At 40.2% G+C, this 21,317-nt stretch overlaps 1 protein-coding gene across 5 annotated transcripts in view; it reads left to right on the top strand.

Annotated features, from left to right (window-relative positions):
• The window catches only part of LOC144931729 (adhesion G protein-coupled receptor B3-like), a 65,551-nt gene that overhangs the window by 5,925 nt on the left and 38,309 nt on the right, over nt 1-21,317 (top strand). For all 5 annotated transcript variants that reach the window (XM_078855953.1, XM_078855955.1, XM_078855954.1 and 2 more), the window contains 5 exons: nt 1,242-1,409; nt 2,151-2,258; nt 19,359-19,457; nt 20,445-20,551; nt 20,725-20,919. In XM_078855953.1, the coding sequence (XP_078712079.1) occupies nt 1,242-1,409; nt 2,151-2,258; nt 19,359-19,457; nt 20,445-20,551; nt 20,725-20,919 (677 nt within the window). The remainder of the gene's footprint in view (nt 1-1,241; nt 1,410-2,150; nt 2,259-19,358; nt 19,458-20,444; nt 20,552-20,724; nt 20,920-21,317) is intronic.

The raw sequence follows: 21,317 nt of genomic DNA, 5'->3' as shown, positions 1-21,317 counted from the left end.
AAGCAGCATGTGGCAGTCGGAATGATCTTATGATTTGTGGCATAGGTTATAGAGTCTGGTACATCGTCTCTTGGAAACTTTTTTTTAATAGCCATGACCGTAATGAATGGGCCCGCAATGCACGCTTGTGACGACGGTGCCATTCAAAGAGCCGGCGTGCTCAATGGCAATTTGAACAGAGCCGCATTTTTTCACAGTTCATTCTTGGTCATGCAAAAATGCACACTGGCTCTCTGTACATAATCTTACTGGCAGTCAGGTAATGCACCGAATGGAGCCTTAATTAGAACACGCGTTTGGGTTGTGTAATTACGCAGTCTCTACAAGGCATCGTTACAGAGAGGGAAATAACTGCGTTTGTCTTGGCAGGAGGACGTAGTTGGCAGTACAGTATATTGCACAATTTCTGCCCAACAGTGCCTCCCTTTGGGCTGTGATAACTGCTTGGATTTGTTATAATTGATTACGGACTGACCTCCATCTTAACCGACGTTTACAGGAGAAAAGTGTTGGAAATAATTGGCATTAGGTGCGAGGGAAGTGATTGCTCTTAGTGTGTTTTTAATATAAGCACACGCGGCTTAGGTGAGGAAACTAAATTGCATGGTACGTTTGCTTGCTCTGAGAGGCTCCCAATGTTGTTTAATGATGGGAATTTTTGTACTTGAAAAGTAATAATTCATATTCTTGCATGGCATGCTGTTGCAGCTTGCCAGTTTATTATTGAAATGAATTCTTACCTCAATAACAGGGCAATACATTTTCATTTGGAGTACATTGCCATGTCCTGTCAGTATATAAAGCATGCAAGCATTCACTTAAAATTGTACGTGAAATATATATAGCTTACGCACTGTCAACATTTTTTGGGCACAATGTGGCTTGTGGGAATTTTTTTTGTCAAAGCTAATTCTCAATTATTCGGTATCATAAAATTGCATTGTGTAAAAAGGCACATGTGCCCTTACAATATTTAAAACACACACTAAAAACACACCTGTTACATAGAAAATAGTATTACCATTGCAGTAAGAAATAATACATAACACATGGTTTTCTAACATGGGTATACCTGTTAATGGAACACCACACATCTCATCTCACAGTACGGACAATTCCTGAGCACCGCAAGTCAATTGGTTTGCTGAGGCTCCTTCTCTAGGGACGCTTAGCTTTCTGCGGAGCCAATGCCACCATCGTCATCACCATCATCAGCAGTGCGCCGTGTGTTCCGATTGCAGTGCCGTGGTCTTCGTGGGGCATCTGCTCGGAGCCGTGCGGCGGTGGGCTGCAGATGCGGAGCCGGGCATGCAGTGGGCCGTGCCAATGGGAGAATGTGTGGGAGCGTGGGCGGACCTGTAGTGGATTAAGCGAGGAGTGGCGAGAGTGCAATCGCCACAGTTGTGACAGTAAGTAGCTTTGAGCGTGACGCGGTAATCCTCTCCTCCTGGAGGCGCAGCTTATCAGCTCATTCGCCGTCAGGTCAGCTGCCTCCCGGCGCTTTGTGCCGTTAACCACTTTTTTTTTTGTTGGATTCACGGTTACAAAATCAAGGCCAGCGCGCTCGTGCAAATGTTCACATGAGTGGCGAATACGTGCCCATCTAATTTCTGTCTCGTATCTCATGAGGTTATCTCGTGAAAGGCCCGCTGAAATTGTGGGTCAGACCCCAGTAATGACAAATCAGCGAAAGCAAATTGGTGAAAAATCAACGGTTTAATTTTGGTCGTGATTTTTTTTTTGTAATATTAAAAATTGGCAATAGTCTACCTCGAACAATGACAAAATATTACTAAAGAAAATGTGTTTTTTTATGGCTTTCGACAAAATGTGTTTTTGTATTGTACTAATTATTTAAATGAATGGAAAGACAAATTACAGTAATTAATACCATTTAACGATTAGCCACTTAGGTGACACATCCACACACAGGAAAATTAGTCTGACATATAAATCTGAATTTAAACCATATTAATTCAAAATTTCAAGTTTATTTTTCACACTTAATCCAATTAAGTTCGAATTAAAATGTAATTTTAATACAGAATATGTCTAGTATGTATATATACACGTTCACTGCTTCCTCACTAATTGTCCCTTCACAAGACTTGCGTTTTTTTTCTTTCAAGTTCGCCTATTTTCCATTTCAGGCCGATGGGAATCGGGCTACACTGCACATCACACTCACTCACTGCGATCTGGCATCAAAGACACAGACGGCAGCTGGGATCAAATTCCTGCAATGGGATCACGATCAGGTAACTCGTGCTTCTGCAGTCGGTCACGCCTGATGCTGACAACCAATTGTATTTCACCACACCTTTCGTGGCATGTTCTTTCTCACACGTAGCTTGATAATCTTGATAATTACCTTAATGATTAAGGTTGAATAGAGACCGCATCAGAAACGAAACCTAAAACTCACATTTGTAAATAAAGGCCACTTCAAAATATTGGTTTTCAACCACAGGTCTGTGGTTCGATATGGGGGTTTTGTGAACCACTCCAGCATGATCCACAGGGGGTCCTCAGCCACAAAGGAGTTCACAACTGAAAATGTGCAAAACCTCCAGCGCTGGCCCACCGCAGTGCACCTTTCTGCCTTCACAAATATTCTGATGCTAATTGGTGAAGACTGCGCTGTGGGACAACGTGGCGGGTCTTGATATTGGGAGATCTTGAGAAGGCCGGCGCATCGTGTGATTGAGACACGGTGACATTTATTAATACGCTTTATCCCTCTCGATGGGCTTCACGGTTGCACCGCGTGATGCTCAGCGTGATGTTGGACATTTTGCTGTGCATGCTGGGAGCACCAGGGAGCGATATAGCACAACCGCAAAAACCTACGCAGTTATATATATCTCTCGTTTTAATCTTTTAAATATTGTTTGCTGAGCTTGGAAATTGAGTGCAGCTGCATTTGGCTCCGTGCATGGAGCCAAACATTGGACACCGTCCCGAACAACGCGCGGTTCAAACAGATTAAACAAAACAAAACCGCATCGGAGGGCTACACAGCACAACCGCGAAAATCTACGCGGTAGTGTTCATCGATCATCTGGTTATGTCATGTTGAATTTGTTAACAACCCTCAAATATAGTTGGCTGAACTTACACATTGAGAGTTGCCGCTGCTGCTTCTGCTGCTGCAGAGGGTAGTGGCTGCCATGGTGGGGTTTGTTGGCTGCTGCTGGGAGCAGAGCCCCCAGCACCCTCCCCCGGGAGGGAGCTGGAGATGTGGGCCGAGTGGGGCCTCCGCTCCGTGTCGCGTGGCCACGGCCGCCAGGCGCGTTCTCTCCCTGCGCCCGTGCCTCCTCGCCACGTGTCAGAATCATCGATCTTTACTGAGGCTGGAGGAATCCGATGGCCTGTGAAGCTCTTTTTTCACCGATGGCCAGTAGGTGGGCACGGCAGGTCAGAACGTTACAACAAACAATGCAAAAACACGACGAGGAGTGCAAAGGGCATGGAAGGTGCCGGCCGCCGCAGTGGGTCCTGGAGCCAGCTGTGCGGCTGCGATGCCGCCTCGCTGTGCACAGGTGAAGCTGCAGACGCAACGATGCGTCTTTTGTTTGTTTTGTCATTGAGCTCGTGTTGCAACAATGTGGCGGGAAAACGAACCGTCCTTCAACTTCCCACGTGACCAAAAATTCATTGAGTCGCTCTGTTTACATGGTTGAAAGGAATGGGGTAAAGGTGCAGCCCTGCAATTACCTGCTTGTGTTACTGCTGGTGGCAAATCCTACACTCGAGGAGGTCTTAGAGAGTCCCACTAGAGGATAGTTTGGTCTATTATTCCATTACACGCATTTCCCCCCCCCCCCACCATATGCCACCAGCGAACAGACTAACTGTTGTGTACCTATTTATACTGCTAGGTGGACAGAGGGGGGGGGGACTTTAAGAAACTTGCCCATGCCCCGGGAGATCGAATCGACCTCTGGATTACAGGTCCAGTGCGATAACCATTGCAGCATCTAAAATCAATTTGTGAAATCACAAATGTTCGGGTGAACTTTTTTTTTATGGATTGTCATTTCTCATTTTTAAATTATATCTGGATGGAGATGATGCATTTTTGTATTCCACGAAAATATACGTTTTTTGCGTTGCTAAAAATTGCACGTTTTCAAGTGGAAAGTTTCGAGTTATTTTGTGTGCCTTGAGTTATATTTTACAGCTTTCAGTGAATTTATTGCTGGGATATTTAATGGGAAGCTCTTATTTTATGGGAGGCATAAGTTGTGAGAGGAATACACGTGGCCTTTTTCCGTGAGCTTTGTTTTGAAAAGAAGATTGCAACTTGTGGCTTAGGAGGCAATTTCACATACGACTTCCAAAGCAAGCATTAAACTGGCATGCACAGAGCCAATATGGGTTGCCATTTGTGTTTTGTGTGAATCTACCTAATCTATTTCCAAAATAAATGTACGTGTGGAAAATCTAACAGCTGGTATTTCAGTGTTTATATGTCGCTTGTAGGTGTCTCTTTTAATTATAATTATGAGAAAATGCAAAACAAATCATTAACTTTACTTATTATGCAATAAAACCCATGGGTCATTTATGTGCTTATTTATATTCAAATACTGAATAACTCTTTGAAGGGAACTAAAACATCACATTGCATATTTCTATGTTGCTTCTATATATGTGCCCATATTAAGTTAAATAAAAGCTTTGAATTATTACGTTCTTCATCATAAATGCATGCATCTTGTAACAAATTATTTATCTCCAGTGCTCCTCTGTGGGTGTATAAAATGTTTAAGAGCAATGGTTAAACAAAGTTGAATGGATTCTCAGAAGAGAGTCTTGTTACAAATGTCTCTGGACATTGTGTAGTGTATTTGTCAAAAGCTTATTTTTTTAAGTATAGCTATTAAACAATGAAACTAATCATGCAACTTGGCAAGGTGGGTAATTATGGTTATTGTGATTGGAAATTATCATTGCTAGTCATGTTTGAACATAGCATCAGTGCGACCTCAAGTGTGTCAAGGTAAAGGCCCTCTTACGTACGTGTGTTCAACTTCTTTCGCACCTTATGTAGCTAATCGTGCTAATCGGAGGTACGGGGGAAGGTCAACAACCCAAAAACTAAAAGCAGACATGCTTACACTGGTGACTAGCCTGTCATGTTCTATGGGCATGACAGTCACACTACACCAGGTCAAATAAGAACTTTACGTCCAAATGCAATACTGTGCACTGAAGGCTCACGGTTACAAATCATTTTTAAGAAATATACAGTGGCCCAAAAGTCAGCATACATAGGATTATTTCATTTATCTTAACACTGCCATGAAAACATTCTAATTGTTTAAGTTAATATTTTATCAATTGTGGCGTCACCTCAAATCTGTCGTTTACAAAACTCCACCGAGAAGCCGGAATGAAATGAGATTACAAAACGTAATTGATGAACATTCAATAATTACACCTGTAATCTTTTAAAAGTCCTAAATTCATTTCAAAAGAGAATTCATGCATATGTTAGTGGAAGGCAGTTGGAACATTCATTCAATTTTGTAAAAAAAAAAATAACTGCGTGTGATTTGATAAAATAAAATAAAAACCTTTTGTGTCCTAACTTTTGGGCCACCCTTTATATATTTCTTTTTTTTTCCACCACATAAATTAGGTGTGATACCATGTGTGCAGAAATTATGTTTTTTCTAGGGGTTTTATCAGATTATAATTCCTTGAGATGTTTTATTCAAAGCTATATTTGTACATTCATTGCAAATAAACGGGACATATGCAGAATGTATACACTGCATTCCACAATATATTTATGATCATTTTTCCGCGTCTCTCTTTCTGCCTACGTCTACCAAATTGCACTTTATGTACTTAACACGACGGATGCATAGCTGTTAATTAGACGACCAAAAGAAGAGCTTTAACGGCGGACAGTGACTGATGAATAATAACGACTTTGGAGCAAACAATATTGACGACTGTGAATGATTGTTTGAGATGAAGAGAGCACAATAAAGTGTGCTGGTCGATGGGTGGCAAAGCTTTTTGTGAATCAATGTGGCAGGGTCCTTAGGGGGGTCGAGGACAGACTGCTTGTGACCGACGGCAAAGTTGGTTGCAAATTGCCCACCGACTTGACACAAGAGGCATATTTGTTAGGTCTATAGAACGACACAGTGGACACATCACAGTGGCATGGGATGCAGTGACGCGACTACCAGCAGGGCCAGCTTACGCTTGATAGGGGCCCAGGGTAGTAATTGTTTGCACGTGTCCGATGGCCCAATAACTTAATCGTTATTTAAGTTTAGTTCGTATGCTTTATTCATGCCTTTTAATGACAGTGCAGGGTCAAAGTACCAGACAAGGAGATATCAGTGAGGATTTAAAACAATAAGAGAACTTAAGATCTAGATTTAATGAGAAGAACGTTAAACGACAGGGGCGGAGGGACCAGGATAGGAGGTGAGGGGAGGAGAAGAGGATGATAGGGCGAAAGGAAGTGTCTGCTTCTACGTGTGTTGAACTTCTGTCCCGCAGTACGTAGCCAACCGTGTTAATCAGAGGTGCAGGGGAAGGACAACAAACTAAACACAAAATGCAGTTCTAAGGAAATGAGTTTTCAATCAAGATTTAAAAGTGCATCGTTCCAGTGGCTTCCTAATATTGCAAAGAAGAACATTCCAGATGGTCGCAGAAGAGCATCTGAAAGCGCGCCATGCGGTGACCTTCTTTGTCCGATGGTTAGTGAATAACGACTGCGAGGATGACCGGACTTTGCGTGGTGGTTTATGCGCCTTGGCGACATTAGAACATGTATTGTGGTTCATTTGTGGCAAGGACTTTGCGTGTAGGAGTTATCTTAATGCTACAGCGATGTGTTTCAGCCATAGCGCAGTACAGTGTATATTTAACACATTTCTGGTGATACTGCATTGGCAGTGGTGCACAAGCACAGATAACAAGAACAACTCTACACATTAATAAAAAAAACACTGCCTTAAAAGTAAATCTATATAATAGATGACATTTTGGATGATGGGCTTTCTTCATAGCACAGAAATTGACAGGCGATAAAGAAAAAGTGGTGAATAAATATATATTATCTATATATATTATTATTTTATATGCTTTTATTTCTTGGAATCCCTCTCAATATCTGAGGCTCAGGACTGCAGACCCTAAAGCTTCAGTGTTAATCTGGCCCTGGATACCATGAGCCGTGTCTGTGCGAATGATTCCTATCTTCCGTGGAGTTTATTACATTTTTAATATGACTTTTGATGCCAATCGTATCACCTGAGCAGATTGGTGCCAGTGCTTAGTTTAATGTGCGAATGGCTCATAGCAAGGGACTTGTAAAAGTGGTGATAGAGTGCAAAATATGCCTGGGCTGAAATAAAACGTCGCCTGTTAAAGCGGTCCAAGCTATGCAATGCGTTTATTAGCATAAATTGTTTATTCTCATTAACTAATAGCTGCTCCAGTGTAATGAGCCGGAACGTGCTTGATCGTGTCAGATCTTGGTATCTTAAGCACGGTTGAGCTTAGTGCTTGAATATTGAGAGGGCCATAGATTACATATAGACATACAGTACTGCATTATAATGGTTAAAACTTAACACTAGAAGTACTATGATGAATCACGTATGTTAATTTGTTCATTAAAGCTGTAGAATCAAGATGTGTTTTTCTACCATTAATGGGCTGAAATGTAACTTCTTTTGTGTGTTAGTAACTTTATTTAGAGTCACAATTAGTGTCACGTTTTACGAGCTTGAACTGATGTGCTCTCGGTCTGAACTGTTTCTTGAAAATTTGAGTCGAGCTAGAAACCCCCCTGTTTCCCACTCTCTTCTCTAATCTCCTATCCTGCTCCCTGAAAGATGTGTAAGAGATGGCAGAAAATCAATGGATTCCTTCATCCATCTGTGCAGAGCCTTAAACATTAAGCCCCCCACAAGCATAGATTGTCTTCATGTACACCTGCTTTCTGTCAAACATGAATTAATGCAAATAGCAAAAAGAAGACCCTCTTAAAGCGAGTATTCAACATTCCTGCGGAGGGAGCTGGTAGGAACGTTGGTTTGCTCAGTCAATGGCCAGGGTCAACGGCGGTGTGGTGTATTCCGCAAATATGCCCGACTGTGAGGGCGGGCACAAGCCGGCGTGAGTAGGTTAAACGTTGAGTTTTATAAGGGCACCACGGGGCAGAGGTGGGACAAAGTCATTGTTATGCAAGTCCAAGTCGAGTCGCAAGTCATCAAATTCATGACTCGAGTCTGACTCGAGTCCAAGTCACATGACTCGAGTCCACATCTCATAGGTGGGACAAAGTCATTGTTATGCAAGTCCAAGTCGAGTCGCAAGTCATCAAATTCATGACTCGAGTCTGACTCGAGTCCAAGTCACATGACTCGAGTCCACACCTCTGCCACGGGGTGACCAGCCCCTCCCCACCCAGCCCCACCCCTCCCACCCCCCACCCAGCCCCACCCTCCCCACCCAGCCCCTCCCCACCCTCCCCTCCCCACCCAGCCCCTCCCCACCCTCCCCACCCAGCCCCTCCCTCCCCACCCAGCCCCTCCCTGCACGACGGACGGACACAATAATCCCCTGTGGGCTGGTGTAACCAGGGGAATCCTACCAGTATGATATACCAAGATGCTACATCTATTTAAGTTGCATATATGTATATGACACCGCACCTCCGATTAGCATGGTTGCTATGTACGGTGCAAAAGAAGTTAAACGTACATACATTTGTTATTTGACAAAATAAAGGTCTAAAACGTTGTGAGTGCACACTAGATATTTGTTTTTCACAATAAAAGGTGTTTGGGTTAGATCGTGTTATTTATACATGTGTTGCAACCCTCCACCACCCGACACGGCCAATCAGTAAAAACTTAGTACTCAAATTTTGTTTAATGTTGTGGATTCACTCTTCAACACACTGGTGGGCTAAAGTAGTGAAATAATTGTCTTTTGTCAACGTGACACAATTTTTTACTGATTGGCCGTGTCGGGTGGTGGAGGGTTGCGACACATTTATAAATAACGCGATCTAACCCAAAAACCTTTCTTATGAATAATATTGGTCGTGAAAGCCTGCGTGTTAAAGAGCCTTGTTTTATTCAAATTTTTCCAGTAGGGCCAGGTCATAACGTTACTAATCAAACGTACATGATAGGAAAATCAAATAACTTTTTTGACATTTGTACAAACCTCAAATGACACGAAACTAAACCATTTAACGAACACACAACTTATTTAAACCTTACTTCATACAACATGTAATTTTAACAGAGCAAAAACAGCACAGTGTTCATGCAATCAAATCAAATGTGAATTAACCGTGAAAAGAACATTTCTAATTGTAATGAAAATGTTAAATAAAATGAGGTCATATACTCTTAGGTTTTTTCGGTAAAGTCACGTAGGTAAAACATTAAAATTAATAAAAGTAAAATAAAATAAAAATCACGACATTTCGGAGGCAACACAAGCGTCCGTCTTCAGGTGGAACCGTCACAGCCACGACAGCTGATACAGCTGTCGTGGCTGTGAAGACGGAAGCTTGTGTTGCCTCCGAAACGTCGTGATTTTTTATTTTATTTTACTTTTATTAATTTTAATGTTTTACCTACGTGACTTTACCGAAAAAACCTAAGAGTATGAATCCTTGCAGTCACGAAAGCTTCAAATCTAGAATTAATGAGGTCATATTTAGACCGCATCAGTGTAGGGTGACAGCTTAGTATGATTATATGGTCACCACAAGTCTTAGTTATGCACTTTAACGGAGGTTGTCAAAACATTTACACGAGCTATAAATCTACGTGCATGAATGTTAAGGTCCAGACATTTCTTCATCAAGCATGATAACGCCTGCAAAATAGTGGCGAATAGATACGACAGTAACCATACATCTTCTTGGTTCTTTCGGTAAAGTCACGTAGAATGGAAATAATAAAATAATAAAAATAAAACATTATAAAAAGTAACCATACACATATAATAATGCAAAAAAATACTCCAGCAGATGCTTAAATGGCCAGGTTACGTTTGTATTTGAAATGTAAATTAGATATTATAAGCTGAAATAATAATTTGTATAATAGTACAGTTCAGTGGCATTTGGGAAATCAGTATTTGAGTCGAAGATAAATGTCTGAACAATTGCATATACTGGATACTATATACACCGATGCTGAATTCAAAGTCAGCAAATTATCTCACATCAAGCCAAAGCCACAATGGAAAAAAGAGCTTCCTAACACAGGATGTGCAAGTTATTTATCCAAAATGTTGTGAATAATGAGTCTGTGCTTCGGAAACGAGTGATAAAAGATTGGTAATTATCAAAGGCGTTGAAAATAATCTCCAGTTGAGGCAAGCCATGTGTGGGTGATTATTGAGCCAGTTGTCTATATATGCTGCTATTACCACCAGGGGGATGACATGTGAGCCTAAAGTTAGGGATGATTGTGATTTTATTGGTTTGGCACATTAACACCCTCCGATTTTCACGGGCAATTTTCTAAATTCTTAAGGGAGTTTATTACAGATAACTGCTAAGGTGGTGATGTAATTTATTAATGTTTTTTTTTAATGAAGGTACCATATGCTACTCCACAATGTGTGCATGTACTATTATTAAACTTGTTTACCCAGGAAAAGTTTACTGAGTCTCAACCCGTTTTCAGGAGGTTCCTGCCAAGTACTCCTGGGGCATCACAGTGGAGAGATGTTAACTACATCACCTGATATACAGGAAGTCGTAGGTTCGATCCCGCTCCTGACGCCTCTCTGTTTGGAGTTTGCATGTCCTCCTTGCGGTTGTTTGGAGCTTTCTCCGGGTCCTCCGTTTTTCCCCTCCACATTTCGAGTCACGCGTTTAGAGATTTTGTCTGATATACATTTCCACGTGATAAGCCACTTCGTTGAGCTATCATTTGTGGCCAGGTCGCTTCTGAAAAAGAGATTTTTTTACCTCAGTTGGCCTTACCTGGTAAAATTAAAATAGTTTATTTTATGGTTTAGTTGGGAGTCTCAACCCTTTTCAGGAGGTTCCTGCCAAGTACTTTCAGCAGGGGGAAATGCAGCTACATGTAATCCAATTCAGTAATTTGTGAGTCATTTTTCAGCATTTGAGATGTTTTCGTGTGACATCAGTTACATTGTATGATTTTTTTGTGTTAGCTGTGGGAGTTACCGGAGAGCCCTGAAGAAACCCATGCAGACAATGGGGAGAACATACAAACTCCACAAAGAAAGGCACCAGAGTTGACAATCAAATCTAGGCCATTCTTGTTGCGAGGGACAATTGTTACCAATGCACTACAATTCCACGCAATTCTCATGATAATTATTGCCATTAAAGTACGTATTCATGCTCTAAGAATGATGGCCTTCACGTGGGAAAACTTCACTTTGCCACAAGACTCTGTTTCAAAGCTCCCGACAGATAGATTTAATCCATAACATAGGTTAGATAGATAGATTTAAATGTTATCATGCTGCTCTCTCTTGGCCGCAAGCCTACAACACATTGTGTTCCCATCCAAACACAAACCAGACCCAACGACGCTACCACAATGAATGGGCACCACATTCAGGGTGGCATGCTGCCACGTTGCTTCTAGACCTCATTCTCTTATGGAGAAATATTCACGGAAGCTTAAAGGGAAAAAAAAAACTCGAAGGGCATGCAGGTTAATGTCTATAGATGGAGAAGTCGCTCTTCTTTTGTAGGTAAACACCTTAAGCAGTGTGTCCTGGACTGTCTGACACGAGTTTGAAACTTTGTGAACAAAAAAAACCAGTCAAGAGCACAAACACTCTCACGAACAATTTTGTCATTGTCAGCCGTGGTCAATCCCCTGCTGGATTGAGGCCTCTCCAATCCAACACCATCTCTCATGAACCTCCAAATTAATAACGCGTGTGCACATAATCTGATTTGATTGCTCCATCTCCTCGGTATAGATACACTCTCATGTGTGATCTGTTCCTTGGCTGCAACTGCCATAATGTTGTGACTGTGTGCCGTCATCTCTTCTAGCAATGTGTTATGCCCAAGCCCGCTTAACTGTTTTAATTACGTTATTAACCTGCATGTATCCTTTAATCCACATCTTTCTCTCTCAATGTGGATGCAAGCGTGCATTACTCTAGTGCTTTATAATAGAACACGAACTTGTTATATTAATAAATGTGCAGAATATAAGGTCCAAGTATATAAGCATACATTTTGTCTCCACATATGTTTCTCCGATTAAAATAAAACAATAATCACACAACCTCACCGGTCCCACGGCTTTCTGAGTTCCAAAATTTCAGCTGCATTCACTCAGCACGCGAAAATATCTACGTAATTGTAATATAACGTCATTAATTTCATGCCACTACAGTAATGCCAATAGATTTTAAAGTATTTTTTTTGTAATCGTGAAAAGACACAACGTTGATAGACTTATTGCAAGAGAGAAGCTATTTGTTAGTTTGTTCCGACCTTTTGTTGTTGTTGTAACTATGACGTTTGCATACCGACGTAAATTCTGGCTTTATTAACGAAGCAAAGAATAGCCTAATGGAAAAGGCACATTCAGCTCAATTCTGTCGAATTCTCGAGTGTCATTTGTTAGTCATCAAGTAGCATTGTGCGTTTCCACGCGTGCTCTTGACACGCGTTCCCCTCCGATAATTCTTCACCTTCACTGCTGTTGTCATTGTTAGAACCTTTTTTTGTACACGTATTAAATACCTGCGTTTGACCAACGCACAAATAAGAGGTCAGTTATCACGTGTTGCTTTGTTAAATGTTATTGTTTACATTACAATTGTGTCAATATGAATCATTCAACATTTCAATTACCTCGACTGAAGTCCCAAATTAATTTCAACGTTTATTTGCACTGAGCATAATTAATGTTTTGCCTGTGTTATGTAGAAAGTATTGAAAGGTATTCACACAAGAAATCCCCAAAATTGGATAACTCTGCCTGTAAAGATACACGAATTCACCAACTAATATTGATTCGTAAGACCTTGATATACGTATTGGATTATGTGTGTATGGATCAACGTTCCTAAATTTTAATACATTGTACATTATAGGTTCACGTGACTCTTCCAGTCACTTAGAGGTCACTAGATGTACCACGATGTTACACAATGGATAGATTATTGAATAATCAACGATTTGTTGAATAGTGAGTGGTGATAAAGGAACCCATTCCACTCGCAAAAGCCACTGCCTGGCTGATTTCTAAAACGTTTAAAACATTTTGGCAAACTGTAAAGCATAAAGGAAATATTTATTGAGTGCAATGTATAATTTTATTCGTAAGTGTTCTGTAGCTTTCCGATTATCCTTGCATGTAATAGGATTTCCGAGGATACATGTTTTTTCCAGCTTAAGAAATAGATTGCATTTAGATTTCAAGTATATTTAAACCATGATTATTACGAACGAAATAGTATATTAAAGAAAATTATCAGAGTGGCTTTAATTTCAATTGAAATAAATACATCAGAACATTAAATATTAATATTACAATCTTGAGAGTTGTATGTAATATTTAATCAATTACTTAATTATTATCTCCAATATGAAACTACCTATTTGCAAAAGCACTATATATTAAAGTAAATGTATGGCAATTTGTCTTGTAACATGTACATTGTATGATTATATTTTTTTAGATTATTGTCCTTCCCCCGTACTTCCGATTAGCACAATTGGCTACATATGGTGTGAAAGAAGTTCAACATGCATGCATACATGATGTACTCTAAGAAAATCCCCACATACACTTATATGTGATTTAATGTCCATCACATACCTATAGAATTGCTCAATTGTGAGATCTTTTATAATTACTTAATATTTTGATTTGGTATTTCTGACGTTTCTCTTTTTTGCCGATTATCCCAAATCTCCTACAATTGTCAAGTGGATCATGTCACGAGATGGAGAACCTATTTTTCGATCTCAGAGAGTGATACATGTACAAAAAAACATAGGATATTCCTGTAATTGGCCAAACATACTAATGCTAAAAAGTATATCTGCATTTTACTCAATTGCAATTTCACAGCAACATCCCTCCCCTCCTACTGCGAATCTTGATGCAGTCCCTCCCGAATAATGTGTTGTTACTAATTGAGGCTTTGCCGGAAAAAAATAGCGGAATGATAATACAGTAATAACAATAATAAACAATCTGGAAATATATATTTTCCAACAGTCCTTCATAGCCTTCATATCTTGTTGAATTTAAGCCGTGCACCTTCTCACTCTCTGCTATGAGGTCCTTGCATAATGACCATGATGTTATTTTAATTCCCAGAGACACGCCAGGCTGAGACCATGAATTTGTTACACTAGAGAACCCAATTGAATCACGGAGGCCATGCTGAGACTTGAACCCAGGCACTCGGCGTTGTCGGCTCAGTGGCACCCAACAACATCAGAATTGTTGACGTTTGTTCAACATTTTAACATATGTAACATTTGATTTTAAGCTTTCGTGACTGCAGGAATTACTCTTTGGTTATTTCGTAAAGACATGTAGAAAGAAATTAAATTAAATAATAGAAGACGACGTTTCGCTTGCAACACAAGCAACCGTCATCAGGTAGAACTAAATTTGAGAGAGAGACAAAACACAGACACGGAGACACACAGACAGACACACAAGCAGAGAGAGACAAGACAGACACAGAGAGAGACACTGCGTGTCTATGTTGTGTGTCTCTCTCTGTGTGTCTATGTTGTGTGTCTCTCCCTGTGTGTCTGTGTTGTCTCTCTGTCTCTGCATGTGTGTCTGTCTGAGTGTCTCTGTGTGTCTCTCTCTCTCTCTCTCTGCTTGTGTGTCTGTCTGTGTGTCCCCGTGTCTGTGTTTTGTCTCTCAAATTTAGTTCTACCTAATGGCGGCTGCTTGTTGCAATCGAAACGTCGTACTCTAGTACTTAATTTATTTTCTTTCTACGTGACTTTACAGAATAACCAAAGAGTATATGTAATATGTTTCAGATTACACAGTTGTTTATATATTAGTAGCGATGTTTCCATATTTGAGTTATTTTTGTTGTTTTGAAATTCAAAAATATTGTATATAGAATAGTTATTGTTCAAGAATATGTATTGCCTGAAATGTCATTGCACACAATGTTTTCATTATGCTCAATATGTGGTATGGGCAAATCATTAATATGGTAAATATGCTGTAATGGGTTGTCTGGGCTTTTACAATCTGATTGAATTTTTTTCTAGGCCAACAAATACAATCTGATACACTGATACTTTGAGAAATGTGTTGGGCATATTCTTCTTGCAAGAGAGAACCGCTATAATTCGTCTGATTCTCTGTACTTAAAGAGATTTAAGTTTGAAGGACCCGTGGTGAGAGTTTATGAATGGAGTTGTTCAGACCCGTTTTAAATTATAAAAATCCCCCCACGCACTTTCATGGAATTAAAGCGAGAGCACATACTGACTCGCCCTGTAATTTGAATTTATGAATACTCATTTCAAATAGTTTTTGCAAAAATAAATTAACTTTTCATACATATGTAACATACTTTATGAAAAAAACATAAAATATGTGTTGTGATTCAACTGGCAGATACACATTTTACATCTAATGATTTCCATTTAACAACGCCTAACATGGGTTAATAAATATTCGTATTATTGCTTAAATGTTAAGCATGTGGGCAAGTGGTAGTGCTGTGGTTTTGCGAACTGCACTATTAATTTGATCACTCGAGATTCAATACACGGATGTGGCTATCATCAGTAGTGAGTGATGTATAAACTTGTCTCAGGCCACCCATTCACCAACCTGAGCTAACCAGCGTGGTGAAGTATGGCCAAACAGCCCCCGATGGTGGTGATGTTGTACAGTCGGGAGAGAGCTTCATCAAGCAGTGGAATGACAAATGTCTGTCAATGATGATGTGAATTATGAGTGTTGCTATCCAGTGTTTTTACTCATCATACTACGTGTTGATTGATGTCCAATGTTTTATACCATGCCCTGGGAGCCAAATTCAGTTCCTGAATGTGGAATGTTGAGGAGGAATCTTACGCATATTAAGCAACACCTTTCCATCAATGTACATTAAATACCATATGGCCGTGATTAAATTTCCAACATGAAGTGTGCACTTTATACACTACACGCTATTTTGTGCAATCTGTTCCTAAGGTGAGAACCCAGTTTGAAATTTATTAGCCATGAATGGTGTTTTGTTTTAGTAAATTCGAAAAGAATATTGCATTCACCAAGTATTAATATAATTCTGTGTATGACTAACAATTTCAAAGGAAACTTTTTTTGTCATTTGTTGAAATATACATCATACATTATTACAGAATCATCAATATAATAAAATGCATATATATTTTTACTACTCGTACAATGTGGCATCTTCCATATACTGTTATTTAGCGCTAATGAGGAGCGCTCTATTGTCACAATAAAACTAAAGCAGATGCTCCCCTTAATGAATTATGCATGATAATATCCTTGTGTTCTCCATTTCGCCAGTTCATGCTGTCATTTTATGACATTCTAGCACATGATCTTTACTCCTTTGCAAATTTGATATTTTTGAACATTTCGGGGGTATTCCTACATTTTTCATTAAGCCCAAAATTCTTAACAGGTTTTTACCTTATCTCTCATTTTAGTTGAGAGTCTAACCACAAAAAAGTTTGCCACCCATGTTTTATGTTTATAGTTAGGGTTAATGAGCTTCGATGATGAAAAAAAAACCAAGGCAAAATATATTCCCAGAAATGTTTCGTACTATCTGAGAGAATGAATAAAAAGATTAAAGGTTACATCATGTGCGTCTCTTTTACTATAGTGCTGGTAAACTGAAGATCAATTTATACTCTTAGGTTTGTCGGTAATGTCACGTAGGTAAAAAGTAAATAATGAAAATATAATTGAAATAATAATAGAAATAAAATAAGGATTTATTGTTTTATTTATATTATTATTTCAATTATATATTTTTTTTACCTACGTGACTTTATCGAAAAACCTAAGAGTATGAAACCTTGCAGTCACGAAAGCTTCAAAGCTAGAATGAAGATCAATTTGTCAGCAACAAAGGACGAGTGGGAATGCTTCTCTAATGACGACTTTCATGGTTCTTTCTTTCCACTGACAAATCTTAGTTTATTCTCAGATGAAGATCATACTTGTTGATAATATTCCCAGAAAGCACTGCAGCAATAGCACAGGTGGCAGCTCACACCGCCACCAATGGCATGTTCCCTATTACAGTCAGACCTTGATCATCCCCCAAATGTTTTTGTCCCTTATGTTACCTATGGCACAAACACAACGCACACAAAAAAACGCAATACATTCATCAATAACACTGCTCTAAAAGGATAAAAAAAACTACTCAGTGGCATGTTCGGCAAAGCCCTGTTTAAATATATAATACGTAAGTCATCAATTTATGTTGGAGATGCGTTGCTGGACAATACGACATGATGCGAAAGAATCTAAATCAAAACCTATAGTTGTCATTGATGTAATTATATGAATTTAGGATACATTCCTGGGGGGTAATTTTTCTTTACAAAATTTGAAGAAATATTAAGTAATGAACAAAAATATATAACAAAAGATCCCGGCAAGTTTAAATGAACAATATAAGTGAATACAGAGTACCCACCAGAGATGGTGGTGGATATTGCATTTAGGTGGTTGTGGGGTCAAGTGGAGTGGAGTTACAGTACGACGATGTTGTACAGTACACAGTATGGCGGCGATGTTGTACAGTACACAATATGGCGGCGATGTTGTAGAGTACACAATATGGCGGCGATGTCGTACAGTACTCAATATGGCGGCGATGTTGTACAGTACTCAATATGGCAGCGATGTTGTACAGTACTCAATATGGCGGCGATGTTGTACAGTACTCAATATGGCGGCGATGTTGTACAGTACTCAATATGGCGGCGATGTTGTACAGTACTCAATATGGCGGCGATGTTGTACAGTACACAGTATGGCGGCGATGTTGTACAGTACACAATATGGCGGCAATGTTGCACAGTACACAGTATGGCGGCGATGTTGTACAGTTGACAGTATGGCGGAGATGTTGTACAGTACACAGTTTGGCGGTGATGCTGTACAGTACACAGTATGGTGGCGATGTTGTACAGTACACAGTATGGCGGCCATGTTGTACAGTACACAATATGGCGGCGATGTTTACAGTACACAGTATGGCGGCCATGTTGTACAGTACACATTATGGCGGCGATGTTGTACAGTAGACAGTATGGCGGAGATGTTGTACAGTACACAGTATGGCGGCGATGCTGTACAGTACACAGTATGGTTGCGATGTTGTACAGTACACAGTATGGTGGCGATGTTGTTAAACACTTTTGAGGGTACAATGCCCACTTGGGGAGCACTGTGGCCTAGTGCGTAACCGCATACGTCGCCCAAACTCCTGTGTTTCTTTTCTTTAAATTTTCCAAAACGACGTTGAAGTGGCTCCACGCATTGTAAATCGAACCACGATCCCTAATTCGTTGGCGACGTTATAGTGAAGCAACGTAATTAGAGGACTCTCTGTACCTCTTTCGATTCAGAGCGGTGTTAGTTATCTTGGTGGTTCTTGTGGGGCCGTCCATAAATGACGTCACGCACCAAGGGGGGGGGTGGGGGTCAGACATTTGTGACGATGTGTGACGAGGGGGGGGGGGTTGAGAATTGTGACGTCACATAAAAATGCGCAACTTTAAATAAATATAGACAACACGTTCTACTTAATTAAATAAACTTTTTAATACATGTTTTCTCCTACAACATCAGAGTGCAGCGCCACATAAATACGCACTACAATGACAATAGTTTAAAGCGATTTGAAGCATGTTTTATTTTGTGGGGGGGGGCAGAGCATTGTAACGTCATATTTGAGGGGGGGTCTGACTTTTTGTGACGCCGTGTGACGAAGGAATGGGGGGTTCAAAAATCGTCCAAAATCGCGTGACGTCATTTATGGACTGCCCCTATGCACCACTACCAACGTGTTATCACACATTTGTGCCTTTTAACTAAGACAGGAAATTAAGGCCCTGCTTAATAAATGATTTTCAGGCCAGGTTGTGTAAGTAAAATCTGTGTCGTACACCCTCGTCCACCCGACACAGCCAATTATTAAAGTTATCACTTGAACAAACGTGCCAATGTATTACTGCTTCAGCAGCACTGGTGCGTTTGTTCACATGACAACTTTTGTTAAATGGCTGTGTTCCAAAAGCTTACTTGTTAAAATTAGGTTATGTCTGAACCTGCGTGGTGTTTGTCTCGTAGAGGCCCATGAGGTTTGTGAAGAAGACCACTTCTGGGTAACCTGGAGGAGAACAGCAGCCGGTGAATCAACAGGAACTCTCTGCCCTCCAAACGCCACAGGTCTGTGAGTCACTATCGTAGTCATCTGTTTGTTATATGTACATGAAAGACTAATGACCATAAAGGCAACGTGGGTTATTGTTAAAATGAAATTTACTCAAAGGCTGGTGAATAATTGTTCCTGTGAATTATGGCATAACACCTGCCTTTACACCCATTTATACTAAAGTATATCCACTTCATTGATGCATCTTTTTTATTGGTGTGTTTTTGCTTATGCTTACATGCAAGGTTTAGACAATGAGACTAAAAATGTATCTAATCGAATGGAGCTCCATTTAAACATATGTGTGTATATGTTCGCAATATATACATGTCTTTATATAATTGTTTCTTTGCTTGCTTGTACATATATAGTGATATTAGAGCCTTGCTTCTTCTTGCTGTTATTTGTCTTCTCTATCTTGGGTCTGTCTTCCTTGTCTTGTGTCTCTTTCTCCTTCCTCTCCTGGGCCATCATCTCCACATCCACTCCACAGTACTTCATATCTTAGTTCAGCACTTCGACCCAACGTCTCTCTACGCCTCTCTCTCACTCTCTGCCCTGTTGCTTTCATGATCACCACTATTTTTCTGATGTAGTTTCCTCGCATCATATGCCACATCCTATCCATCTAAGTCAACTTTATTTAGGCTTGTTTGTGATGGGAACCACTCTTGCCTTATTCCTCGTATCTTTGTTTCTGAACCGACCTTGTCTAGTGCTGCCTGAGATCAATATCATCATCCTTATTTGTGTGGGGCACAACATTTACTTTTTCACTGGTCTCATATACTTTCGCTTTCACGTGATTGGTTCTCAACATCATCGCTCACCCTCCATGCGTATAATGCTCTGTGTGTGTGTACATGCATCAGTATGAAGTGAAAAATCTCAGAAACGAGTCATATTAAAAAAAAAAATTTCAGCATTTCTCGTTTTACTGATCCTAACTTGTTTTATTTCTAATGTCAAACTAAACTAGTCTAATTTTCTCTATGTGCTAGGAGTACTCGTACGAAGATGTGCCCTCACTGAGAATGGTGTGGCCTTTTGGGAAAGTCCAAGTTTTGCTCGTTGTGTGTCATACGAATATCGTAATCTGCAGCAAGACGTAAGTGCCAATTTCATTGTGATTTTTTTGCAAGAATGACCAAAGCACTAATCGCTTTTGAGGCACTTTAATTCTGCTCGTGGGTATTTGATGACTAATGAACATGGGTTTTACATTTGCTGCAAATAAAATCTGTACCATGGTTGTGAGAAGTCTTTCGTTGTGCATGGCAGATTATGGAACATTTGTCCAAAGGTCACCGCATTCTAGCGGGAGAAGGGATGTCCCAGGTCACCAAAGATCTCCTGGATTTGTCCCAGCAGAAGAGGGGTTACAGTGGTGATCTTTTGGCCTCTGTGGAAATTCTGGCGAACGTGACGCAGACACTAAAACGTGCCAACTACAACCCATCTTCTGAGGACGTTCAGGTAAGTGCCACAAAGTGTCAGTCGCATTTATCAAAGCCTCGATTGTATCGTTTTGTGGAATCTACGTACTTATTTATCGCGTTTATTTTTAGAAGGTGTTAAGCTGGTGTTCTTCGGTTCTCTGATGTGTGTTCGGTTGTACAATGAGTGTTGTTAAGCACGACGTTTGACGTTTCGCTGCACGTGCTAGGAGCTTTGTGTGTATTGAATTGAGAAAATCCCAGCGCATTGTGGAGAACCAAACACGCGTTACAATCACCAAACACATCACAGAGCAATACAAGCACGAACACCTATGCAGGAAGTATTATTTTGGGGGAAAGTTCGGCCCTGTTAAGAGGCCATTTTAGGGACATAGCCTCATGAAATCGAAGGATGTTTGATGCTGCTTTACATTA

Source organism: Lampetra fluviatilis, chromosome 4 (assembly GCF_964198595.1).
Source record: "Lampetra fluviatilis chromosome 4, kcLamFluv1.1, whole genome shotgun sequence".
In the NCBI taxonomy this organism is placed as follows: Eukaryota; Metazoa; Chordata; class Hyperoartia; order Petromyzontiformes; family Petromyzontidae; genus Lampetra; species Lampetra fluviatilis.
Note: the sequence above shows the minus strand (reverse complement) of the source record. Positions and strands in the feature narration are given on the sequence as shown.